Here is a 27936-nt window from a genome sequence, read left to right as displayed (position 1 = left end):
ATATTTGAAATATATTTGGTCCAGGAAAAATTTTTTTTTTTTACAATATGGGAAATACAGCAGAGCACAGCACACCTGCAGCTACAACAAGGTTTCATGTCTTCACACGTCAGCATGTGAACTTTACTCTGACTCATTCTGAGCAGTCAGACGGCATATTTCTGGAGTGAACACAAGCTGCGGCCCTCTCACACTCTTCAGGTGGAGTCCCGCCTCCTTCCAGGAAGCAGCTCACCTGTGTGTCCGTGTTTAGTGTCCAGGAATTGAGTTGAGCTTGTTGTTGGTGTGTGTGAAGAAAGTGTAAGTTTGCTTTGTTTCCTCCTTTAACAGTTTGTCTTTAGAAACTTTACTGTTTGTTCAGCTCATGTTGGATAGCTCGGTAGGTGGAGTGGTCAATCCCACAAACGGCTACCCTCAGGTAGGATTAAGCAACATACCTGGGCAATGTAGCTGCCCACTACCATGCTAACACTAAGCTAACGCTAAGCTAGTCAGACAGCATGCTAACACTAAGCTAGTGCTAAGAGCTCTTAAAGACACAAGTTAAAATATATTTGATCACTCTGTGAATCAGAGCAGCAGCAGCACAGAGTCAGTTGATGGTCAGATGGTTAAAGAGAGCAGCAGACTTTATAAATGATTATTTATTCCTGCTGTAACTCAGACATGACATTAGGGATGGGTATTGGTAAGATTTTCACGATTCCGATTCCATTTTCGATTCTGTTTAACGATTCGATTCTTTATCGATTTTCTTATCGATTCTTTTTAAAAAAGGAGAACACTAAGGTCGATTAGCTTAGAACTTTGTTTTATATCTTCTCTTTGAACAAGATAGAAATTTAGGAGTAACATGGCCTTACAAACCCAACAGTGAGATCTTAAGAGATCCACAGCCTATGGCTCTTCGATGGGGTGTCACAGGGTCCCCAGGAAAAAAAATTGTAAATGTAAAATAATAAAATAGATATTTGTCTGTAGCAATTACAAAGTATAACATATATTATTCTGTAGCAATTACACAAGAATATCCAGTAATGTCCCTGCCTACAATTAAACACATTCACTTACCGAAAATCATCTGCTGTGGCAAATGGGTTCAAGCCTTTGACCACAAACTTAGTCACTGCTCGGTGACATTCGTCTATCCTGGCCTGAAAGGAGACGCTACCGGTAGACTGCAGTGAGAACTGCCAGCATCTGAGCCAGACTCTGTCTGTCTCATCATGGTCACCTAAATGCACAGTAATGGCAGGTTTTGTAATAAGGCAGATCGCGCTAACATAATATGCACTGTTAGTTGATTATTTACCTGCCGCATTAACGGGAGAGGACGTGCAAACGTTACCGCTGCTGCTGGGTTGAGATTCACGAGTCCGGAGCGGAATTAAAAACACGACATTCATTTAAGGTCATCACGTGTTTTGTGAGCAAATGCTTTTGCATATTCGTAGTGTTTCCTCCCTTAAATGAAATATCTACTTTTCAAGTATTGCAAGTTGCCCTGTTGTCATCCGTTCTTGTAAAGTTATAACCAAACTTTTGAGCGTTTGAGCCGCTTAGGCGCCGTGTTTCCTGCCAGGTAAAGGACGCTCCGCAACGTGGTGATGTCATTCGGGGCGACTGGAATCGATAAGGGAATCGTTTGCAAAAATGGCAAACAATTCCAAGGAATTGAAACAGTGGGAACCGGTTCTCAACAAGAACCGGTTTTCGATGCCCATCCCTACATGACATGTAAACAGATTGTTGTCTCTCCTCATAAATGTAGTTGCAGCTGTGAAATGAGGCCAACTTGAGGAGGAAGTGTAATATGAAACAGGGAGCCTGCAAAAGCTAAAGTCACACTGTCAAGATGTCAGCACACAAGCTCACACATGACTGCTTCATCAACATGGAGCTCTGGGTGTTAAAAGGATCATTGTGTGAAAGACGCTCTAACACAGCTGACTGCAGCCTTTAGCTGTGAGCACACAGTGTCTCACATTTACATTCACTTTACTGTCAAATACACTCAATAACTGCTGTTATCAAGTAAAAATAGCAAAGATTGCAGGGCTGGGCTGAGCCCCAGTGTTTCTACATCCTAGTAACACCTCAGACAGTCAAAACTCATCGAAGCCCATCATTGTCATTAGGACAGATTTAGGTCAATATCATTTCACATTTCTGAGTCATCATCCATCAAATGTTGACACATAGTGGGTTTGTCATTCTCTCAGCTGACACTGAGATGAAGCAGGAAAGAAACAGCTGATATTTGGACAGCACACATGATGGAAAGGAGGATTTCAGTTGATGTGCACATGAATGATTTGTGTTTCCTCTGCAGGTGAAGGTAGAAAGTGTGTGTGAGCTGATGTGAATTCAGCAGCATGGATCAGTGTGAGGACAGAGAGGAGGGAGTCCCTCCCTCTAAAACCACTCTGTGTGGGGAACATGAGAGCCAGACCAAAGCTCAGAGGTGAGATGACCATCTCTAACTGTCCATGACTCTTCTCCATGTCACAGCTCAGCACTCACATCACTGCTCCATCATTATTCACAGGAACCAGCCTGGACCTCCACCCAGCTCTGTGTCCTCGAAGAACAAACGAGTCAAGGATTTCTTTAGTAATTTAGGCAAAAAAAAGTACTGACAACAAAGCAACTTCATGTCAATATTAAAATGTGTAAACTTATATTAGCTTTTTATATACTGCGAGGCATATTGTACATGACACGTTTCATATTCGCTTATTTTTAGGATTCATCAGAGACCCAAACCTGAACCCAGCTGTGTGTCATTAAAGAGTGACTGGTCTAAAGATGCACCCATGAGTTTTAAAGTCCAGCATCTTTCTGCTGCAGAGAGGTAAGCTGTTAGTAACATGAACTCTTTGATTTAACTGCTTGATGTTGTTAAATTGCAAACACATCATTTCATCAATCCCGTTTAAACTATCTCTTAAAAACACTAATTTTGCTGCACATATTTCACTTTTACTGATAAAACTCAGAGCATCAAAAATGACTCGAACATTGGTTATTTTTTCAACTTCTACATAATAAAATCACTCTCCACTAAAATGAAGAAAAGTTTCATCTCTGACTTTGTGCCTTTTGGAGATCAGTTTTCTAACCCTTTTCTGAAAAGTTTCTTCAGCTAAAGAAGATTCTCAGATGAAAGATGAAACATCTTCAAGAAACTTAATGTACAACGAGTGAACAAATGAACGTTGCATACTTTTACTTTTAACAGTTAGATGACCAATTTTTTCATAGTGTAATCTTCACGGTCTTTATCCAGAGCTCAGTCTCTGTTGAACCAGCTGCTGATTGTAATGTTATAATTTAGTCATTTTAGGGATTATTAAAGTAATATGATTCTGATTTTGTCTTTAGGGATTCAAAACCTTAGTTTCAAAGCTTAGTTTAGCTTGTAGTTTATTCACATGGGTTATGAAGACTGAAGAGGAGCTGGAACTGGAAGAGATGAAAAACAAATGAGTTACTTTTATTATATAAAGCCCGGCAACAATATAGCAAACTGGTCCCATTTAGTTAAAAAGCAGGAAATATAAGCTTGGCTCTGATTGGTTTTGTACGACGCAATCTCTGTACTGCTGACAAGGAGCAGATACATGCTCCTCTGAATGAGTCCTGCATAGTGATGGTAGATGCCTCGTGGAGTGTGTACCACTCGGTGTCGGTGTGTCACTCACAGCTGCATTTGCTGGATGAATGATTTTTTTTGGCAAACAGTTGGTGCTATACCAACTAACCCTAACCTTGGAGAACTTGACATTATATATCCATACAGGTTAACTTGCATTCACTTGGCCCTACAAATTTGCTGCACAAATCAGTTCAATTCAGTTTTATTTATACGGCACCAAATCACAATATCATTCACCTCAAGGCACTTTGTATTGTAAGGTAGACTGCAATAATGCATAGAGAGCAAACCCCAACAATCTTATGACCCCCTATCAGCAAGCCCTTTAGCGACAGTGAGAAGGAAAAACTCCCTTTAAAAGGAAGAAACCTCTGAAAGAAACAGGATTAGGGAGGGGCGGGGCCATGTGCTGTGACTGGTTGAGAGAGAAGGAAGACAGGATAAAGACATGCTGTGGAAAAGAGACAGAGATTAATAACAAATATGATTCAGTGCAGAGAGATCTATTAACACATAGTGAGTGAGAAAGGTGACTGAAAAGGAAAAACTCAATGCATCACGGGAATCCTCAGCAGCCTATGCCTATTGCAGCATAACTAAGGGAGGATTCAGGGTAACCTGGTCCAACCCTAACTATATGCTTTAGCAAAAAGGAAAGTTTTAAGCCTAATCTTAAAAGTAGAGATGGTATCTGTCTCCCGAATCCAAACTGGAAGCTGGTTCCACAGAAGAGGGGCCTGAAAACTGAAGGCTCTGCCTCCCATTCTACTTTTAAATACTCTAGGGACAACAAGTAAGCCTGCAGTGGGAGAGCGAAGTGCTCTAATAGGGTGATATGGTACTGCAAGGTCATTAAGATAAGATGGGGCATGATTATTTAAGACCTTGTATGTGAGGAGCAGGATTTTGAATTCAATTCTGGATTTAACAGAAAGCCAATGAAGGGAAGCCAAAACAGGAGAAATCTGCTCTCTCTTACTAGTCTCTGTCAGTACTCTTGTTGTATCATTTTGGATCAGCTGAAGGCTTTTCAGGGAGGTTTTAGGACATCCTGATAACTTAAATATGTTACTTGGTCCTGCAGTATTGTTGTTGTCAGTGTGTGTGGCTGGCAGGAAGAGATAGCTGCAGCAGACGGTGTGTGTACAGCAACCAGCAAATAAGTGTTGCTGCAAGCATGAAGTGCACCCGGATCTGCTGTGGCTTTGTTACAGTGCGGCCGAAACCCACGATGGGGACACACAGACCTGCGACTGGGCCAGCCGGGGAAGGACCTGGACCAAATGGTGGCCGAGTTGGTGGCCACACAGCGGGAGCATACGGCAGAGTTACAACACGGGCAGGCTGAACCCAAGGACCTGGTTGAGTGCCAGATGCAGAAGATCACAAGTCTGGCGGCTCAGATCTGGTCCTGGCCAACATCACTGCCATCCCCAGCGGCATCCGTCTAATGCATGGGAATGGCCGAAGTCCCGATTGTTCCAGCGCCCGTGCCAGCCCCCAGGTTGCAACCAGCCAAGATGCAGCTTGCCACCGCACCCATCCCCACTCGTTGGTTGGGAGCGGCTTGTGCCCAGCTGGGGCCTGCGCTTGTTCCTGCTCCCCAGAGGCGGGCCACGGGGCAACCGCTGGGCCCACCAACAGCTGACCCACTTGCTCAGCCCTAGCCAGAGATCAGTGCACGGAGAGTGCGGGAGAAACCTGCCAAGCTGTCTCTGAGAAGTGCCCTGCCACCCGAGCTGTCATCGCTCTGTCGCTGGACCTGGGGCTGAGAACGCTAACTGTCCGGGCCGATTCTCTTTGGGGGGAGGGGAGTAGGGTTGGCTAGATGGCTCCCTGGCCTCAGTCGGGTGATGGAGGTATGTGGCGGATGTGGCTTGCAGTGCCATGCAGGGAAGGCGGATGCACCTGCATGGCATCCACAATCATGCCCCGCCAACTCAAATATATGGTCCTGCAGTATTATTGTTCTTGTTAGTGGATGTGGCCGGCAATGAGAGAGAGCTGCAGCCAACGGTGTCTGAACAGCAACCAGCAATCAAATGATGCTGCAAAGCATTAAGGTGCACCCGGGTCTCCTGTGGGTATTTTTACACACTGTCTATGTCAAAATATCACTTACTGGCTTGAACTAATTCTTCATGATTCTTCCACAGAGTGGACCAGGAGAGCTCAGGGATTCCCAGTTATCAGTCTGCCCAGCAGCATCAAACACAGCTGGACTCTATATTTATGGTCTGTACACGTACAACACCTACTTTTACATCTATTCTCTTCACAGTCATCTCCATGCTGCTCTTTGTAGACCAGTGGATTGTCAGTGTGTCCAACATTGATCTGATGTTTGGCTCCATGATTTCAGTCTGATTGGCTCATTCATAAAGTATTCTGTTCCAGCTGCTGGAGGACAACATCATCACTTTTGTGAAGAAGGAGCTGAAGAAGATCCAGAAGGTTCTGAGTCCAAATAAGCCCCAGTGCTTGGAGTTTCAGAAGAGCAGCAGCAAAGAGGCATTTGTGAAGATCACACTGAACTTTCTGAGGAGAATGAAACAAGAGGAGCTGGCTGACCGTCTGCAGAGCAGTATGAGGATTTCTTTAAAGATTTAAACTTTTGGATAAATGAACATTTACTAATGTCTTAAGAGATGGAGCAACATGGTTTAAAGATTCATTCTTTTTGGAATTAAGTCTTTATTTACACTTTCAAATTATGTTCTACATATTTCTTCTCATTCAGAACTTCAAGCTGAAGTTTGTCGTCGTGACCTTAAATCTAGTCTGAAGAAGAAGTTCCAATGTGTTTTTGAGGGCATCGCTAAAGCCGGAAACCCAACCCTTCTGAATCAGATCTACACAGGGCTCTACATCACAGAGGGAGGGACTGCAGAGGTCAATGATGAACATGAGGTCAGACAGATTGAAACAGCATCCAGGAAACCACACAGACCAGAAACAACCATCAGACAAGAAGACATCTTTAAAGCCTCACCTGAAAGAGATGAACCAATCAGAACAGTGCTGACAAAGGGAGTGGCTGGCATTGGGAAAACAGTCTTAACACAGAAATACACCCTGGACTGGGCTGAAGACAAAGCCAACCAGCACATCCAGTTCATATTTCCATTCACTTTCAGAGAGCTGAATGTGCTGAAAGAGGAAAAGTTCAGCTTGGTGGGACTTGTTCATCACTTCTTTACTGAAACCAAAGAAGCAGGAATCTGCATCTTTGAAGACTTCCAGGTGGTGTTCGTCTTTGATGGTCTGGATGAGTGTCGACTTCCTCTGGACTTCCACAAAACTACATTTCTGACTGACCCTAGAAAGTCCACCTCAGTGGATGTGCTGCTCACAAACCTCATCAGGGGGAAACTGCTTCCTTCTGCTCACCTGTGGATAACCACACGACCTGCAGCAGCCAATCAGATCCCTTCTGACTGTGTTAGCATGGTGACAGAGGTCAGAGGGTTCACCGACCCACAGAAGGAGGAGTACTTCAGGAAGAGAATCCGGGATAAGAAGCAGGCCAGTAGAATCATCTCCCACATCAAGACATCACGAAGCCTCCACATCATGTGCCACATCCCAGTGTTCTGCTGGATCACTGCTACAGTTCTGGAGGATGTGCTGAAAACCAGAGAGGGAGGAGAGCTGCCCAAGACCCTGACTGAGATGTACATCCACTTCCTAGTGGTTCAGGCCAAAGTGAAGAAGGTCAAGTATGATGGAGGAGCTGAGGCAGATCCACACTGGAGTCCAGAGAGCAGGAAGATGATTGAGTCTCTGGGAAAACTGGCTTTTGATCAGCTGCAGAAAGGAAACCTGATCTTCTATGAATCAGACCTGACAGAGTGTGGCATCGATATCAGAGCAGCCTCAGTGTACTCAGGAGTGTTCACACAGGTCTTTAAAGAGGAGAGAGGACTGTACCAGGACAAGGTGTTCTGCTTCATCCATCTGAGTGTTCAGGAGTTTCTGGCGTCTCTTCATGTCCATCTGACCTTCATCACCTCTGGAGTCAATCTGCTGGAAGAACAAACAACCTCCCAGAAGTCTGAAACAAGAGAATCTACAGAGACATACTTCTACCAGAGTGCTGTGAACAAGGCCTTACAGAGTCCAAATGGACACCTGGACTTGTTCCTCCGCTTCCTCCTGGGTCTTTCACTGCAGACCAATCAGACTCTCCTACGAGACCTGCTGACACAGAGAGGAAGTAGCTCACAGACCAATCAGGAAACAGTCCAGTACATTAAAGAAAACCTCAGTGAGAATCTGTCTGCAGAGAAAAGCATCAATCTGTTCCACTGTCTGAATGAACTGAATGATCGTTCTCTAGTGAAGGAGATCCAACAGTCCCTGAGATCAGGAAATCTCTCCACAGATAAATTGTCTCCTTCTCAGTGGTCAGCTCTGGTCTTCATCTTACTGTCATCAGAAAAAGATCTGGATGTGTTTGACCTGCAGAAATACTCAGCTTCAGAGGAGGCTCTTTTGAGGCTGCTGCCAGTGGTCAAAGCCTCCAACAAAGCTCTGTAAGTAAATATGTGATCACGTGTAAACGTGTACTCGTGAATTTATAAATTACAGTTGAATCCTGTTGACCCTAATATAAATTACCTTTTCACACAATCATTTAATATTTAGAGAGTTCAGCAACTTTGCAACCCAGCACACCAAATCTGCACAACAGAACTACTAACATGGTATCCCTCCCTCCATCCCAGGTGCAGAGACTGATTGAGCTTTACAGTGTGGGGAACAGTCTTTCTACGGTTCAACCTGTTATAGTTGTCCATTTATAGTACTCCTTTAATGTCCAAGCCCTTACCAAAGTGATATTTCCTTTATATACATATTTTTTAAGTAGAAAATGAAACAGGAGATATTTATGTGAGTGGGTCATTAGTTCCTTGGTCATTACAATGCAAATTATCATGACCATTGATCAACAACCACTGATCAAAACCCACTGGCCATGGGTACCATTCATAGAGAGTTGGGGAATGGCTGCAATCACATCATTGTAAGATGGTGACAGATGTACCCTTAAGCTCCCTCCTCGATTCAGAGATGGTCTTTCCCTTTTTACGTAAATGGCCTCTTTGATTCCGCGCTCAAACCAGCGTTCCTTCCTGCCCAGGATGTGTACATCCTCATCCTTGAAAGAGTGTCCACTGGCCTGTAGCTGTAAATATACAGTGGAGTCCTGGCCTGACGAGGTAGCTCTTCTGTGTTGTGCAATCCGCTTCGCCAGAGGTTGCTTGATTTCCCCGATGTCATTTTAATCCTCTTGGCACTTAATAGTGTATGCTATATTACTCTGTGTCTCGGGACCCAATCCTTCAGGTGGACCAATTTTTGGCTCAGCGTTTTTTGGGGTTTAAAAGCCACAGAGATGTGATGCTTGGGAAAAATGCATCTCAACTGCTCCGATACTCCTGACACATACAGGATAATTAAGGGTTTACACTTTGGCAGCGGTTGTCCTTCTCTCCTGGATCTGCTGGAGCCTTCTTTTGGCGTCTTCCCAGCATTCACAAATGTCCAGCTGGGATAACCACATTTACTCAGGGCCTTCTTGATGTGCTGTTCTTCTGCTCCCCTGGCCGCTGTGTCTGTGGGGATGGTGTTCGCTCTGTGTTGTAGCGTCCTGATGACACCCAATTTATGCTCCAGTGGATAATGAGAGTCAAACCTTAAATACTGATCCATATGCGTAGGTTTACGGTACACATTAGCTTTTAGATGTCCCCCATTACTGATGGAAATCTCACAGTCTAAGAAGGCTAACCTGCCACTTTTCATATCCTCCCTGGTGAATTTGATGTGTCGGTCCACCGAGTTAATGTGATCCGTGAATTGTGGTATGTCCTGAGATTTGATTTTCACCCAGGTGTCATCCACATACCTGAACCAATGACTTGGTGGTGTTCCAGGGTAAGATAACAAAGCCCTCTTTTCCACTTCTTCAATGTACAAATTGGCCACGATGGGTGAAACTGGGGAACCCATGGCACACCCATGTTTCTGCCTGTATTACTGACCCTTGTATGTGGAGTAGGTGGAATGAAGACAAAGTTCCAAAAGCAAACAAACTTGGTCAGTGCTGAGAGTGGTCCTGTTGCTCAGGTTGTGGTCATCCTTGGAAATGAGATTTTTAATCTCAATGAGATTTTTTTTTTACCTGGATAAATAAAGGATTAATAAAAAAAAAAAAAATCCTGTAATCTCTTACAAACTACCTCCAATGCTCTTGTGACTGGGATGCAAGTGAAGACAGATGTAACATTGTACGAGACCATTGTTTTATCTACCTCCATAATGACATCTCTCACCTTCTCAACAAAGTCCAAGGTGTGCTGGATGTGGTGTTCAGAGCTGCATACCAAAAGTTTGAGGATTGATGCTAGAAACTTTGAGATGTTATGGGTGACCGAGTTGATCATACAGACAAATTAGTCTTAAAGGTACACCATGTTTATGTATCTTCGGTAAACCATACAGACTTGTTGTAGATTTCCCTGGGTATAGTCTGTGGCATGAGGTCCAGTCAATAGTATTTACTTGTTCTCTTTCAGACAATCTAACATCCGTTTTCTGAAAGATGCTTGTTTCCTCAGAGAATATCCTATCACAGAGGTTTTCCATTTTCGGGCAAACTAAAAAAGTGCACATTTCCTTTAGGTTTTCCTTTCCAGGGCCAGAAAGCAGGATTGGCTACAAATGCTGAGTTTGTAAATCCTGGAATGAAGCAATTTCCAAGTTTTCTGTTTCACAACAAGAGTAAGGGTAAACTTGTTAAGAGACTATGAATGTGAGCTGTTCACTGGCAGGTTTTCCTCAACAAACTCTTAGTTTTTCTCTGACTCCTCCCCTCCTGCTGCACTTGAACCAGCTATCTGACAATTGCATTAATTCCAACTCATATGAATTTCAAAGCTGTTCTAACAGTCTGACACTGGTCTCTCAATCTCCCGTTGGAGAGCCGTGAGCTTCTCCAAGATGTGATCCAATTTGTGCTCAAAGGTGTTATTCTGAGCAAGCCCCTCCAAGATGTAATCCAGTTTGCACTCAGAGGTCTTGTTCTGAGTATTCACGGCAGCCGTAAGCTTCTCCAAGATCTTATCCATGCTGCACTCAATGAGCCCATTTTGAGAAACTCACGCCTCGTCCCATCGTTTCAATCCCAGCGGGCAGCCTTGTGCAGTCTCGGTCGTTGTGTCTTTGGGCAAGACACTTCACCTACCGCCTACTGGTGTTGGCCAGAAGGGCCAATGGCGCAATATGGCAGCCTCGCTTCTGTCAGTCTGCCCCAGGGCAGCTGTGGCTACAATTGTAGCTTGCCTCAAACAGTGTGTGTGAATGGGTGGATGACTGGGTGTGTAAAGAGCTTTGGGGTCCCTAGGCGGAACTAGTAAAAGTGCTATACAAATACAGGCCATTTACCCTTTACCATTTGTGGGGATTTGAACAGCTGGTTCCGCTTCCTTAATTCTTCGATAAGCCAGGGCCAAGCCAGCTCCGATCAGCAAGAACCCTGTTATCATGGTTCCGAATAGGTAGATATCTTCAGCACTCAGGCTCACCCAAGCCCAAACTTCTCATTGAGAAAGGGGTGTCAATTGCATTCAGGGACCAGTTGATCAAATCCATAATTCTCTTTTTGTCATGGTCCTGGGTCATTTTGACCCAGCGTTTTGTGTTTCCTTGAAGTTCATTTTTGTGCCTTGTGTTTATTCTGATTTTGTACTAGTTTAGGGTTGAACCTGAAGTTTGGTGTATATTCAGCCCTACCTGTGTCTGTCCTTGGTGCTCTGTTCATGTCCCCGTGTTGTGTTGTAAATCAGTCTGTGTGTTTCCTGCTTTACTTTGAAGGCTCGTGTTCTGGATTTCCTGTTCTATTCTGAAGGTCTGTGTCTGTTGTCATTGTGTTCAGCTTGTGTCCTCCAGTCATCATGTGTATTCAGATCAGCTGTTCTTCCCTCCTGTGTGCGATTACCCGATTGCCTTGTGTGTGTGTATATATAGTGGGTGTCGGTCTGTGTTCGTTGTCGGCTCGTCTGCGTTCATCTATGTTTCTTGGTATCCTGTTCCTTAGTCTCCGTCTCTCTGCTCTGCTCTCCGTTTTGTTAAGATTTCAGGTTTGCTCTTTAGTTTCTCCCAGTTTAGGTTTCCGTTAGTAATCTCTCACGCTTCGTTGCCTGTTTTTGCCACTGCCACCTTGTAAATAAACGTCACTCGAATCATCAGTCACTGCCGCATTTTGGGTCCTCCTTTTCCTCCACACCACACGGCTCACTCCGCCAGCCGTGACACTTTTAGGTTTTAGAGAACAGACTGTGAGAGAGTGTTCCAGGGAAAAGTAATACAAAAAACACGAGACTAGACAAGGACACAAGAGGCTAAGCAGGGAAGCTAAGGGAGAGGAGGAGGAGGAGAGGAGAAAAGTGCGACCGCCTTCGTCAAGAGTAAGAGCAGCTAAGAGAGCAAGAGCAGCTTTGCATCTTGCATCTATCCTGTATTTGACACCTAAGGTGGTTTGATGAAGCTTCCAGATATAACATATATAGCAGGCTCCTGTTGGCTAGGTGACCATCTAATGTATTTACCACCAGGTTATATGTGATTCTTGAAAGTGACCGATCAGAAGAAAATTTGTGTTTTATGTATGTTGACCTTAAAGGAGCCTAAACAGACTTTAGAAGGACAACAAACTGGTTAGCTTCTCCATGGTCAAGAATGAGATGAATGGCAATTATTTTTGACTGAAGTCTAAAAATAAGAATGCAGAGCTATAAATAAAATTCCTCTTTATTGATGGCATTATAGTCATCTTTTAATAACACCACTGTTGTTAATCTAGATTTATTTTTGCCTAACAACAGTGTTAGGAAAGTGACCAATGGAAATCTAATGTTTTTATATAACCATTTATGGAGAAATAAGTTGATCCCAGATGTTTTATTGATTTGTTTTTTCCTCAGGCTGAGCTGCTGTAACATCTCAGAGAAAAGCTGTGAAGCTCTGTCGTCAGTTCTCACCTCGCAGTATTCTAGTCTGAGAGACCTGGACCTGAGTAACAACGACCTGCAGGATTCAGGAGTGACGCTTCTGTCTGCTGTATTAGAGAGTCCACACTGTAAACTTGAAACTCTCAGGTCAGGATTTTAAGTGATCATTTAAATGCGATTTATAATAATACACAGACATTTAACCTTGTTAAATGACCTTTATTGACATTTGGGCAGTGTTGGGAAGGTTACTTTTAAAATGTATTCCACTACAGATTACAGAACGAATACGTTACATTGAGAGTAAAGTATGAGTGTAAAGTATTCTGAATACTTTGATTACTTAATATATTATCATGCTTTTTACAACTACATGAATGTGCTATTGCTGTGCGATTTATTACTATTACTGAAGGTTACTCTCCATACCAATACCAAATATTTTTAAATCTTAATATAAATTGAGTAACAGTAAGGTGGGCATTAGGTAAGGCTGTACTTTTTGCAGCGATCTCGTATAGAAAACTATTCTGTGCATATATAAAACAGGTCCGCGGCTCCGAACTGTAGGGATCTCTGGCTAATACGCCGGGTTCCGTGTTGGGCTTGTAGCCGAAAATTAGCTCTGCTTTGTTTTCTTGGTCAACTTTGCTAGTGAGAGACAGAGAGAGGCATTGAAAGGCTGCTCCAACAGAACTTATTGTTTCGGAGGAAAACGCAAACACAGTGTACAGTCGAGTCTTAATACCTTACTTAAACTGGGCTCGTAAGGCACTCTTTTTGGCTGCAGTGGTTATTATTATATTTACATGCTTCCATCTCTCGTTTGGTTGGTGACAACTCGTACTTTTCGGCTCTCCTTTTCTTCCCTGCCTGTATCACTCTGCTTATTGCCTTCATATTAAATCAGTTTTTGAATAATAATTTTTAAAAATATTTCTTCATGTCATTATACGGGCCGCAAGTAGAGGTGACATGCCCCGCGAGATTGAGACATAGGCATTAGAGCCTCTTAATGTGTGTTTTCTTTGGGTTTCCACCAGCGTGGAATTACCAAAATTAGAGTGGGTATAGCCTAACAAAGGGGTAGCCAACCAGTCAGAGATCAAGAGCCACTTTTTTTACTGTGTTACCGCACCGCAAAGAGCCACATCTTACACATGAGTACGCATGAACATCACCCATCACTCACTCACTCACTCACTCACACACACACACACACACACACACACACACACACACACACACACACACACACACACACACACACACACACCGCCTCTGCTCAGCCAGATTTATTGTATATGCCACACACCAACATGATAATGACAGAAACTGACTCCTACAGTACTAAAACCACAGGCCAGTCATTTTCAACTCTATTCTTTCACATGAGTGTCAGTCAGAACAGATCGATGCATTGATTTCACATGTTTTAGGGTGGAAAACACAGACTCACAGACGTATGTTGACGCAAACATTTACAGTATCTTAAGTGCAGCCCATTTGACATTGGGGTATTTTTTCCATTGGCACACTTTGCCAGAACTCAATGGTCTCTTCCCTTAAAGCAGGTTTCAGTTGCTCCTCCTCACAAAGATTGGTCATTTCCACCTCAGCCGCAGCTGAGTTAATGTTCGATGTTCTGTGTTCAACAGTGTGGTGGGACAGTTGGACATCTGATACCATGTGTTTTACTTTGTCATTTTCAGGACACAAGATTTCTACAATGTAACTGTGGCATTTTTTAAAGAACTCCCCTTCATTGTATGGCTTTTTAGCCCGTGCGATGTTCCAAGCCAGCTGATATGATGCGAGCGTTACGGTCTCTGAGCTCTTTGTAAATTTTTGGAAAAACTGTGTCTGCTTTTCTGGCTGACTTTTCAAAGTGACCAACTCGGGCTTGTGAAGTTCACTCCCTTTTGGAAATTCCTGGTCGTTGTTAGCATGGAGTGAGCTAAAGTGGCGCTGAAGCTTTGAAATGTGCTAATGACGTCTGACATATAAGGCAGAATAGCTTGCCTCTCACACACATGCGCATTTGATGAAAATACCGTATTGAGCTCAAGCGAAGCAAACACGCACATTTAAAAAAAAAAGAAAAATCAAAACACAAACTTCAATATGAACGTAAGAGCCCCATGAAACCAGGCAAAGAGCCACATGCGGCTCCGGAGGAGCGGGTTGGCCACCCGTTGCCTAACATATGAAACAGGAAAAGACCGCTGTGTAATCCATTTATTTCAAAAGAAGTAACTGTATTCTGAATATCACCTTTTTAAACAGTAACTGTAACAGAATACAGTTACTCATATTTTGGATTTTAAATACATAACGCTGGTGCATGCATTCTGTTACTCCCAGACACTGCATTTGGGTGGATTACCTAGAACCGGAGACCCTACAAGTACACAAGACCACACCAGCTACTGTGAAGAGGGAAACAAAGAACAGAGGGAGACATAGCACTTAAATACACAGGCAGGATAACGAGAGGATGGGAACAGGTTGGAACACAGCTGGGACTAGTCTGACACAGCAAGAGAAAGGGGAAGCAAACCTAAATGAACTAAACAAAGGACGAGGATCATCAAAATAAAACAGGAAGCATGACAAATATGGAGACGTGGACAAAGACACAAAGGCCAAACACTGGCAACGGGGGGAGAAACAAACACGGGGACATGACTAACTGGTGTGACTGAATCACTCACTTCTCTTTTTCTTGATAGAAAAAAAGGAATGTCTGGGTGAGCTCCACTGGCTCATACCATCAGAGAGAACAGCACTGGGCAAAAATCCATTAAACACTCATATATTAGTAACAGCCATGATTTCATAAAACAGGTAGTCTTACGAAGTAGATATTACAGGGTTCTGGAGCTAATGTGGGGGAGGGAACTCACCTGGTACTAAGTACCTCAAAATCATCTAGTTTTCTTCCATGCTAACCTTTTCGCTTTTTGCTCACAGCCCACAAACTTTAGATATGTGTGGTTGATTTTTCTGGGAGTTGGACGGTGGGAGGAAGCCGGAGTACCCGGAGGGAACCCACGCACCCACCGTCCAAAGACATGCAGCTTGTGGGGATAGGTTAATTGGATAATCCAAATTGCCACTAGGTGTGAATGTGTGAGTGAATGTGAGTGTGAATGGTTGTCTGTCCCTATCAATCAAGGCTTTATTCGCCAACCCCCCCGACCTTACACACACAACACAGACATTACATGGGGATACAAGTCAGAGATCGGTAGCATTACAGAAAAAACACTGAAATATACACTACAATGGGAAAGTACAAGAGGAAAAAAGAGACCTCTACTCATGCTGGGCTCCTACAGGAGGACAGCATGAGAACAGGAAACAAAAAAACTCCTCTGCACAAAAGCACATAAATGTCCACAACATTATGGAACACGTGAAATGCCACAGGGATGTGGGGGGTGAGAAGTAATCCGAAGCAGACACAGCAGCCGCCCTGCCCAGCGCTACCATTCCAGCACGGCTCAGACCCACCGTGTTCTCAAGGAGGGCACAAGCATCGAAGGCGTTTGGAAAGGGAGGGGGATGAGTGTGTGCATATCAGTGTATATGTATGTGTGTGCGTGTCGAGAGGTCAGCTGAGACAGTGTCCTTCGCCCTGCCAGGCTAAGTAAACAGTCTTCCAGCCAACCCAGGTGGCCTTGCATGGAATGGGAGGAACAGTCTAAACACAGTCATTATCAGGGAGTTTTTGTTCGGCTCCAGCCTTGAGCCCACAGCTAGCGCCGAAGGGATAGCCGCATGAAGTGATGGTGTTTTTTTTTTTTATGCGAACAGCTCATGAGAATTTCAAAGCCGTTCTCTAACACTCCGACACCGACACTGGTCTCTCAATCTCCCGTTGGAGAGCTGCAAGCTTCTCCATGATGTTATCAAACTTGCGCTCCGTGGTCTTGTCATTCTGGTGCTCAGAGAGCAGATTCTGAGACCTCACGACTGCAGTGAGCTGCTCCAAGATGTGATCCAACTTTCGGTCAGAGGTGTTATTCTGAGTGAACTTCTCCTTGATGTAATCCCATGTACGCTCAGAGGTCTTATTCTGAGTATTCATGGCAGCCGTAAGCTTCTCCAAGATCTTAACCATGCTGCACTCAGTGAGCCCATTCTGAGAAGTCCCGCCTCGTCCCATCATTTCAATCCCAGCGGGCAGCCTTGGGGGGGTTTGAACAGCCAGTTCCGCTTTCTTAATTCTCCGATAAGCCAGGGCCAAGCCAGCTCCGATCAGCAAGAACCCTGTTATCATGGTTCCGAATAGGTAGATATCTTCAGCGTCCTCGATGGAAAGTCCCGCCAGGCACACGACCCTCCAGTTATGCCACCCGTCCATCATGTATCCGGCAGGGAAAGTACCTCCAGGGCACTTTGGCTCTCCCGAGCAGGGGCTTCTCGTTGAGAAGAGCGTGTCGATTGCATTCAGAGACCAGTTGATCAAATCCATAATTCTCTTTTAGGTTTTAGAAACAGACTGTGAGAGAATGTTCCAGGGAAAAGTAAAAACATGAGACAAGACAAGGACATAAGAAGCTAAGCAGGGAAGATAATGGAGAGGAGAGGAGAAAAAGTGTGACCGCCTTCGCCGAGAGCCAAACGAGAAAAAAAAAATGTGTTAGCCCTGTGGCAGACTGGCGACCTATACCCCGCCTCTCGCCCTATGACAGCTGGGATAGGCTCCAGCGTCCCCTGCGACCCTGAAAAGGATAAGCGGAAGCGAATGGATGGATGGATGGATGGAAGGATGGATGGGAGTTGGCGTCATCAGGTTTGTTCTATAGACTGTCAATTAAAGTTACAAGTTGGCATAGTGTTAGTTTTATTTTGTAATTAATAATAAAAAAAAAAAACATATCTAAATAAAAGACTAAATTTCTTTTTTGTTCTTTATAACAAAAATGGACACTTATCACATTTTGATGGGCTAATTGTGACCAATCATAACAGTCCATTTTATGCACATCTTTAAATCGTACAGCAATGTCAATGGAAGTTTAAATTAAGAAAAAGAAAAAAAAGAAAAGGAAAAAACGCAGCTTGTTAAGAAATGAATTGCGAATAATTAATTAATATGTTTTCTAGCTTTTCTTTTTAAAGTATAAAATATATTTATACTTTATAATGTACTTTATGGTGACGAGTTACAGTGAGAATGATGTCACTTAATGCTACAAATAATATTTTCTGTTAAAAGTAGAAAAATGAGAGACCAGACTGAGCCAAGGCTGACTCCTCAAAAGACTGATTTATGAAAAATGGGATCCTTGCACCTGGAAATGCCTAAAACACCAGGAATCCCACCGGTCCTAACTGATCGTGATCACATGACCTGAATGTTTTGAACCACGCTTTGGAGCAGTGTCTCGAAACATCTGTGTCGCGCTTTAGAAGCTCGACACAGTGTCGAAACGTCAGTATCAACCTTCCCATCCATATTTAAAAGATCTCCTTGGTACTGCAAATCTAGGCTTGCAAACAGCAGCAGAGTCTACGTATCTAAACCAATCGGAGAGCTCCTTACATCAGATCACATGATAAATGATTCCGCGAAACAAAACAAATTTAATTGAGTGTTCCTTTTTACTGTACATCTTTTTTCCCATTTAAATGATTTAGAAATAACTTTTTAATTTTCCCCCCCTACATTTCCAGTAAAATGTGTCATGGAATGTGTCGTAAAATGTGTAAAATGTGTCGCAGGAAAAAGGACCCAAACTGCAGGACTCTCAAAACGGGACTGGAACTAAAAAAGCATCTCTATTGCGGGCAAAATTTCCTCATAAAATAAAACTCACAAAGCAAAGCAAAACAAGACTTAGAACAGAGGCGCTGGAAGACTGGAACATAACAAACGCACACCATGTTGAGAGTACGACACAACAGAGAGCAAAGAAAAACAGGGCTTATATACACAGGGAAATAATCAGGGAATGGGAGACACAGCCGAGAGAAATTAGGCTAACGAGACAGGAGAGAAGTAAAACTGAACACACTGACATCAGACAAAACCTTCAAAGTAAAACAGGAAACAAGAAACAATGTACAAAGATGTGGACTTGACACCGAGAGACAGACTGAAGGAATAATAATAATAAAAAAAAAAAAGCACAACTAAAGAATCAGAGCATAAATCATAATCTAGAAAAACACCAAAATATAAGAAACAGAACAAGCTGGGTCAAAATGACCCAGAACCATGACAAAATGTCTCATAAATTATTACATTATGACTTTACTTTTGAATTCATACTGGCAGGATGTCCGGTTTGTAACCTGCCTTTCACAATATGGCAGCTGGGATAAGCTCCAACGACACCTGCAACCTTAAAGATACGAAAAAGAAAATGGACGGATATTCACCAAGAGCAGTTTATCCGTTTGTGCAGAAGACTGAAATGGTGTTTAAAGTGGTAAATGGCCTGTATTTGTATAGCGCTTTTCTAGTCCCTAAGGAACCCCAAAGCGCATTACAACCATTGTAACCAACCATTACAATCACAACCAGTCATCCACCCATTCACACACTGGTGATGGCAAGCTACATTGTAGCCACAGCCACCCTGGGGCGCACTGACAGAGGCGAGGCTGCCGGACACTGGCGCCACCGGGCCCTCTGACCACCACCAGTAGGCAACGGGTGAAGTGTCTTGCCCAAGGACACAACGACCGAGACTGTCCAGGCCGGGGCTCGAACTGGCAACCTTCCGATTACAAGGCGAACTCCCAACTCTTGAGCCACGATTGCCACAGTGCTCCTTGTTATGTAATTTGACTGTTTTATTTGATGTTCTTTATGATCTCTAGCACCAGTTCATATGTAGGACATGCTCAGTCCATCCATTTAGTGAAATTAGTGACATGATGACATGATGCTTAAAGTTCTCCTTGTTATGTGAGCGTGCAGAGATCCTGAAGCAGAAAGCCTGGGTTAACAGAGAATGATCATCACTGTGATGATACTCATCATCTCTGACTGGGATGTGAGGTTTTGTCAAAGCAACTAACACAAAGAAAGCCTTGCTATAATGGACTTGGTGTGGAAGCAGCTCACAGTTTAAGTTCAGGAGACAGACACATTCTCTACTTTGAAGATCAGCTTCAAACTTTCCTTTTTGATAAAGCTTATAGTTAGAGCTGATCATACCTTACGGTGCGTTTACATGTCAATGGGGTCAATGGAGAAGCGCGATGACACGCGATTGTGGGTCCCGCGAAAATTCGGAAGCAGATTTGCGTCGCAAAAACGCGTGAAACACGCGTCAGTGTACCGCATCAGGCACATTTGACTCGTGAATAAAACCATGTCAGTTTTTGTGTTGCATTTTGTGCATACGCGCATATCGCGTCAACCACTCGAGTTGGAATAATCTCAACCCCAGTGTCAATTCGCGCTGCGACAGCCAATCAGGAGCCTGGTGACGTGGCTCTGACCTAGGTCAAAGGGGCAGATCCAGCCAAAGCCCTTCATTCTTCATTCAATATGGAGGGAAGGCTAATCAACGCCGTAGAAAACCACCCGGGGCTGTACGACACCAGCTGCTTTCTGTACCGAGACAGGAATATAAAGGACCGAGATTGGAGGAAGATATGTGAAGAGATCGGGCAACCTGGTAAGTTCATTCATTTCTCTTTTGAAATTTTTCACTGACCCGGGGAAGCCGCACAAAAGCTAGCAAGTCACCGCTATTTTCCCACTGATGTACAAATACCGTTCTGCTTTTATGCATGTTGTCATATAGGAATATATTTTGTTTATTAATAAACAGCACACAGTGGTCCCGCTCATCCGTCACTGCTTCGCTTTTTCGCTTTTTTCTTTTTATTACAGTACAGCATTGCATTCTGCAGCCTGATTGACAAATCGCCTCTGTGCTGTGTCCCCTGCGCTTGCCAAATTTATCATGTTTGGTTTTGATAACCATCACGTCCAATAGAAAAAACAGCACAAAAACACCCATAACTATGACCTTAATTCGGAAATAGACACCTGCACCGCGAGGGAAAAAGGCGCACGAAAGTGGCAGGCAGATGAAGACAAAACGCGGCATAATAGTACTTTTACGTTTTGCAATCTACAAAGGTTTGCACTTTGAGAATCAGCTTGTGAGAACTGTGACTAATGTTCATGTGTGTGGGGAAAAAAGTGTATAAAGTGCGTGGCAAGGGGCTAGTTATTCTGAGAACCCCTGCTGCAATAAATGAGGGACCACTGTATATGCTATGATTATTATATTCAACCTGTTAACATTTAATATTGTCTTGATAGAACCAACTGATTCTGCAGCAGAGCATCCCCCGTTGCTTCTCCTGGCTCCCCAGTCCCTGAGCTCCTGCTGCTGCACCCACAGGTATGCAACTGTAGCATCAGATGTACAGCAAGCACTGATAGCTTTTTACTCGGTGGGATTCCCTTGTGATCACCTTTACTAAATATCTACAACCAATCTGATTATATCCTGTTTTTTTCTTTCAATGTTGAAACTAAAATCTAGTAGCAGCCTTCTCATTTCTTTGTGTTTTGTGCTGTTTTACAGGCCCACAGAGGAGGACGGCTCCAAGGCAGATGAGGGACGGGTCCCAGGGCGGTCCATCGGCGGTGGAGCTGGCCATGCTGGTGTCCCTGAAGAGGCCACACCAGTCTCCAATGGAGCACTTCCTCCTCAGCCTTGTTCCTGCACTGGAGAGCAGCTTGGTCCTTTTTATTCCTGTCTCTCTGTAAATACTTATATTTTTTATATATTTATATTTAATGTTTATCTGTTTGAGAATTTTTATATTATTTCAAATAAATTTTTACAATGACTGTCTCAGTTCTACTACACAGCAAATGTTAGCACACGACTTGACACATGTAGAATTTATTTCATGTTATACTAATTACAAAATATACTAATACAGTGGGATGCAAAAGTTTGGGCAACCTTGTTAATAGCCATTATTTTCCTGTATAAATCGTTAGTTGTCACAATAAAAAATGTCAGTTAAATATATCATGCAGGAGACACACACAGTGATATTTGAGAAGTGAAAAGAAGTTTACTGGATTTACAAAAAGTGTGCAATAATTGTTTAAACAAAATCAAGCAGGTGCATAAATTTGGGCACCACAAAAAAAGAAATGAAATAATTATTTAGTGTATATCAATGTGTGTGTCTCCTGTATGATATATGGGGTGCCTTTGTCTGGACGTGCTTCCCATCCAGAGCTCCACAGCAGAGAGGGAAGTTCCAGCGCTCCTGGAATCCCTCTGTGATGGACCGCCAGTCTTCAGTTGAAGGCACAGCCATGAAGTTGTCCACTAGACAGTCCCAGATGGCCGTCGCTACCTGGGGGGTGATCTGGCACACCGTGGACACACTGACGCGGAAACTGAACGCGATGGTCCTGAAGGAGTCCCCGGTGGCAAGGAACCTGGACAAAATTGTTCAAAATTAGTATTATGTGTACTGCAGTTACAAAATACATTATTCAAATTCCAAAATACTTTTGTGATGTCAGATTTAAATCACAAAACATAAATCTTACATAAAACATTTTGTAATTATAAGGATAATTACATAATATATATTAGATATAATATAAAACAGTCAGTTGTGTTTTATTTTAACTTTACCATATCATAATTTGATTGGAAGCAACTTTTACCACTACAGTGAGCCAATCACTCATAATTCCTAGACATGTCAATCAGGTAGGAATGAAGTAAGACATTAATAGAAATAAAGAGTTGTATGTTGACATGTAGCCCTTTCCTTGCTTAAATCATTGTTAATATTTTTGAAAAATTAACCTGTGATAAGACAGCTTATCAAGATAGAATATGCTAGATAGAACCATATAACTAAAGATGAACCAAACTGTTCACAATTTTATCTAGCTCTCCGTTTAAAGAAAGGCTGGTGACCCCTGTTATAGAGTCTGACAGCTGCAGGGATTATATACAAATATTCAACTATACCAGAATTAAACCAGGTCTAAATAAAAAAAGGAGTGAGTATCACTACAAAGATTAACCCACAGTGGTCCTCATACTACAGTTTGATATCAGCAAACACCGAGAGCATACATTGATATGACACCACAGCCGTGCTATCATTCAAACACTGATAACAGCATAAATCGAATTAAATCGGGACTTGATGAGTATCACTAGAAGTATTATAAACAGTCGTCTCCGTACCACAGTTTGCTTTCAGTAAACATCGACAGCATTCACTGTTAGCATACCACATCCAGGTTAACAGTGTATAAACGATAGTTTAGAATATTTGAGCACAGGTATCAATAAAGGACTACCGTAGTAAACACTTTTACTAACCGCATGCAGATGGACAGGCGCTCTGCAGGTGGGATTGAGCGCCTGTAGTTGGTGTCTAGGCGGGCAATGCTTGGACAAACGCGGGACAGCAGGTCGTCAAACTGGGCGAGGGAAAGATGGTGGTACCGCTGAAAGCCGCCGTCGTCCAGGCGCAGCTCCTGGAGCAAATGGTGAAACTCACCAAACTGCTCACGCCTCTGGAGAAGCTGACGGACCCAGGTACGGCAAGGATGTCCTTAATGCCGCTGCTCTGCTCTCCACAGTAAATAGAGAAGGGAGACTCTCTCTTCAAATGCTAGCTTGACAGCTGCCATCTTGCAAAGATACCGTCTGGCACAACTTCTTCCCACATTCCTCCCACATTTCCGGTTCACGCGCACGATTGATTTGTGCTGGACACGCGTCGAGGTGCGAATGTGCACGCGTCAAATTAGGGGCGTCTAGCGCGTTGTCATTCGCGTCTATCACGTTCGGTGTGAACACACCGTTAGTTATGCTGCTATAGGCTCAGGCTGTTGGTGGACTTCCCACGATGCTCTGCTTTCTTCTCCACTCCCCTCGTTTCACTCCTGATGCTTTTATATGTCACTACTGCATGTCCTTAACTTTTGTCTTCTCTCTCCTTAGTTTGTGTTTTGTTCTTGTCTCTCTGAGCTCGTCTCTTCTCTTTCCCCTCACCCTGCAACCAGTTATGGTAGATGTTCCTCCTGGAGCCTGTTTTCACTGGGAGGATCTTTGTGTCAAAGGGAGTTCTTCCTTCCCACCTTCACCAAGTGCTGCTCACAGTGGATTGTCTGATGTTTGGGGCTTTCTCTCTAATATTGGAGGCTGTTACCTTACACTGTTAAACAGCTTGAGATGACTGTTGTTATCTGTTGGAAATTGTCACCTTATTTATAAGTTACATTGAATTGGTGTAAATGGATAGATGTTATTGTATGTGACAAACAGAAAATGATGGTTGACAGATGGATTGTTGTTTTGTGTGTCTGCAGTCTGTCAGGCTGTCTGATCACAGAGGAAGGCTGTACTTCGCTGGCCTCAGCTCTGAGCTCCAATCCCTCCCATCTGAGAGAGCTGGACCTGAGCTACAATCATCCAGGAGACTCAGGAATGAAGCTGTTGTCGGCTGGACTGAAGGATCCAGGTTGGAGACTGGACACTCTCAGGTATGGAGAGGATGTCTGATAGAGGAGGAAGAGCTGGAAACATTTCCTGTGTCCTTCACTCACTTCCTGTTTTTTTCCTGCAGATGAGACACGAACAATCACACATGCAGGAATATTTTCAGGCTCAGACATACTAGTCTAGCTGGATAGTACATGGATATTTATGTAGGGGGTCTCCAAGGAGTTTGTTTGCAGGAACGTTAATGATAACTGATAAGTCATGTTGAGAGTTTGTCTGTGAGGTCTCTGTGAGCTACTGAGTCATTGTTTACATCGTTACATGAAATATGGTAAATTCTGCGCTCAGTTGTTTGTGTTTAGCAGACATTTGCACATTTATGTAACTGTTCTTTTAATCATTGCTGGTTTTTGCTGTTTTGGTAGTTGTAGAAATGCTTTATATGAGCATTCAGCTGAGATTGTAGTGTTTCTCGTTGAACACTACTGGGTTGATATTTGATAACAGGTTTCACAGCACGGAGGGTTACATAACTCTTGTGCCCAACTGTGATTCCACAGCTATGTTATTATATATATATATATATATATATATATATATACATACATATATATATATATATATATATATATATATATATATATATATATATATATATAAACACCCAGAACGCCTCTGCGGGCGGTTTATCCTTCAAGCTCGGGTCCTCTACCAGAGGCCTGGGAGCTTGAGGGTCCTACGCAGTATCTTAGCTGTTCCCAGGACTGCGCTCTTCTGGACAGAGATCTCCGATGTTGTTCCCGGGATCTGCTGGAGCCACTCGCCTAGCTTGGGAGTCACCGCACCTAGTGCTCCGATTACCATGGGGACCACTGTTACCTTCACCCTCCACATCCTCTCGAGCTCTTGTCTGAGCCCTTGGTATTTCTCCAGCTTCTCATGTTCCTTCTTCCTGATATTCGGAACCGCTACATCGATCACTATGGCCGTCTTCTTCTGTTTGTCTACCACCACTATGTCCGGTTGGTTAGCCACCACCATTTTGTCCGTCTGTATCTGGAAGTCCCACAGGATCTTAGCTCGGTCATTCTCCACCACCCTTGGGGGCATCTCCCATTTTGACCTTGGGACTTCCAGGTTATACTCAGCACAGATGTTCCTGTACACTATGCCGGCCACTTGGTTATGGGGTTCCATGTATGCCTTGCCTGCTAGCATCTTGCACCCTGCTGTTATGTGCTGGATTGTCTCTGGGGCATCTTTACACAGCCTGCACCTGGGGTCTTGCCTGGTGTGATAGACCCCAGCCTCTATGGATCTTGTACTCAGAGCTTGTTCTTGTACTGCCATGATTAGTGCCTCTGTGCTGTCTTTCAGTCCAGCATTGTCCAGCCACTGGTAGGATTTCTGGATATCAGCCACCTCCTCTATCTGCCGGTGGTACATACCGTGCAGGGCCCTGTCCTTCCATGATGGTTTCTCGTCTCCCTCCTCTTTCTTGGGTTTCTGCTGCCTGAGGTATTCACTGAGCACTCGGTCAGTTGGGGCCATCTTCCCAATGTATCCTTGGATGTTCGTTGTCTCATCCTGGACTGTGGTGCTGACACTCACCAGTCCCCGGCCCCCTTCCTTCCGCTTAGCGTACAGCCTCAGGGTGCTGGACTTGGGGTGAAACCCTCCATGCATGGTACGGAGCTTTCTTGTCTTTATGTCAGTGGCTTCTATCTCCTCCTTTGGCCAGCCTATTACCCCAGCAGGGTACCTGATCACGGGCAGGGCGTAGGTGTTGATGTCCCGGATCTTGTTCTTACCGTTCAGCTGACTCCTCAGGACTTGCCTGACCCTCTGCAGGTACTTGGTGGTTGCAGCCTTTCTAGCGGCCTCTTCATGGTTCCCATTCGCCTGCGGGATCCCCAGGTACTTGTAACTGTCCTCTATGTCAGCAATGTTGCCTTCTGGTAGTTCAATCCCCTCAGTTCTGACTACCTTCCCTCTCTTTGTTACCATTCGACTACACTTCTCCAGTCCGAATGACATTCCAATGTCATTGCTGTATAGCCTGGTAGTGTGGATCAGTGAATCGATGTCTCGTTCACTCTTGGCATACAGCTTGATGTCATCCACGTACAGGAGGTGGCTGACAACTGCTCCGTTCCGTAGTCGGTATCCGTAGCCAGTCTTGTTAATGATCTCATTGAGGGGGTTCAGGCCTATGCAGAACAGCAGTGGGGACAGAGCATCTCCTTGGTAGATCCCGCACTTGATGGTGACTTGTGCTATGGGCTTGGAGTTGGCCTCTAGTGTTGTACGCCACATCCCCATTGAGTTCCTGATGAAGGCTCTTAGGGTCCTGTTGATTTTGTACAATTCTAAGCATTCCAGTATCCAGCTGTGGGACATTGAGGACATTGCGCCTCTGGTATTCTTGCCAATCCCTTTCTGTGCCCCACTCATGTATTGACCCATGTGCCTGTTCATCTTAGCCGATATTATATATATATATATATATATATATATATGTGTATATATATATGTATATATATGTATATGTATATACATGTATATGTATATGTGTATATATATATATACATATATATACACACATATATATATATGTGTGTGTATATATACAGGGTGGGCCATTTATATCGGTACACCATAATAAAATGGGAATTGTTGGTGATATTGAAGTCGACCATCTTGGATACAACTTTTGTTTTTTCAATAGGAAGAGGGCTATGTGACACATCAAACTTATTGGTAATGTGACAAGAAAAACAGTGGTGTGCTTGGTTTCAACGTAACTTCTCCGTGCCGTCTCTCCTGTACAGTACAGAATCGCTGCATCGATCGCTAGCAGTGTGACTCTGAAGGGCAGTACTGTATGTCTGTGCGTTTTTTCCCCAACAAACACAACAATGTCAACGAGGCGTTTTGCACCGTCAAAAAGTAAAATTGGCTACTTGATTTCACCTATCGCTGGTTATTTTTAGAACATAACACCCGCGATAAACGAGGGACCGCTGTTTACAAATACTGAGAAATATAGAATTTGAATCCTTTCTCTGTTTTGCTCTGAGGCGCGGGGGAAAAATATCGACAGGTCTATGAACAGCATCTACATATATATTCCGCAAATGCCCAAGACATCTCGAGAAATGTAAATCGCCACTTGATCCATTTGGTTGACGTGTTTTGGAATAAGCGGCAGTAAACAAGGAGCGAATATCACACCGGAAACGAAGCGCCCTACAGAAGTTTCCCTAACGGGAGTAGCATATGCTAAGGTGCACAGAGTCTATCATGCACAGGAGTATAATTAGCATGATGTTGTTAGCTTTCTGGTCGCTAGCAGAGAGGGGCGGGACTATGGTCTTTCACAGAGAGAGAGAGAGAGAGAGAAGATTCAAACCAATCAGATGATGATATTCGAATGACTAAGCTCTCTAACTGTCATTGGCTGTGTCATAAGAGCTTTGGAGTTAACATGGTTACATGCGCTAGGAAAGCATAGCCGTTGAATAGAGAGTTGTGTCAGCGGTGGTTCACAATGCGGGATCAACATATCTTTCAACATATTTTCAGGCGAGAATGTAGCTGTGTAAACTTCAAATATCTGCTCGGTTCATCAAGACATCACATATTTGCAAAAGTGCTCTGACGTCTTTGGAGACGTCTGTTACCCAGCAGCTCAATAGCTAGCTGGGAGCTCGAGGGTCACTAGAGCGTGAACGGTAAACTCCCAGCACATCGTTTTTAGATCACCGCGGTCTTTTGCTACTCA

The 27936-nt window shown here is 43.7% G+C and overlaps 2 protein-coding genes across 2 annotated transcripts in view; one reads left to right on the top strand and one right to left on the bottom strand.

Annotated features, from left to right (window-relative positions):
* The window catches only part of LOC146376991 (protein NLRC3-like), a 414853-nt gene that overhangs the window by 179608 nt on the left and 207309 nt on the right, over positions 1-27936 (bottom strand). The window lies entirely within an intron of this gene.
* The window catches only part of LOC146376996 (protein NLRC3-like), a 52005-nt gene continuing 24260 nt past the window's right edge, over positions 192-27936 (top strand). Inside the window, exons 1-9 of the mRNA XM_084944987.1 lie at positions 192-300; positions 2333-2464; positions 2549-2632; positions 2747-2854; positions 5815-5893; positions 6056-6242; positions 6399-8193; positions 12646-12819; positions 24020-24193. Coding sequence (XP_084801113.1) covers positions 2376-2464; positions 2549-2632; positions 2747-2854; positions 5815-5893; positions 6056-6242; positions 6399-8193; positions 12646-12819; positions 24020-24193 — 2690 coding nt within the window. The 5' untranslated portion in view covers positions 192-300; positions 2333-2375. The remainder of the gene's footprint in view (positions 301-2332; positions 2465-2548; positions 2633-2746; positions 2855-5814; positions 5894-6055; positions 6243-6398; positions 8194-12645; positions 12820-24019; positions 24194-27936) is intronic.

This window comes from Perissodus microlepis, chromosome 11, assembly GCF_051167445.1.
Source record: "Perissodus microlepis isolate ML-2025 ecotype Zambia chromosome 11, ASM5116744v1, whole genome shotgun sequence".
NCBI classification, from domain to species: domain Eukaryota; kingdom Metazoa; phylum Chordata; class Actinopteri; order Cichliformes; family Cichlidae; genus Perissodus; species Perissodus microlepis.
The sequence above is the reverse complement of the archived record's forward strand: the minus strand, read 5'-3'. Positions and strand labels throughout refer to the sequence as shown.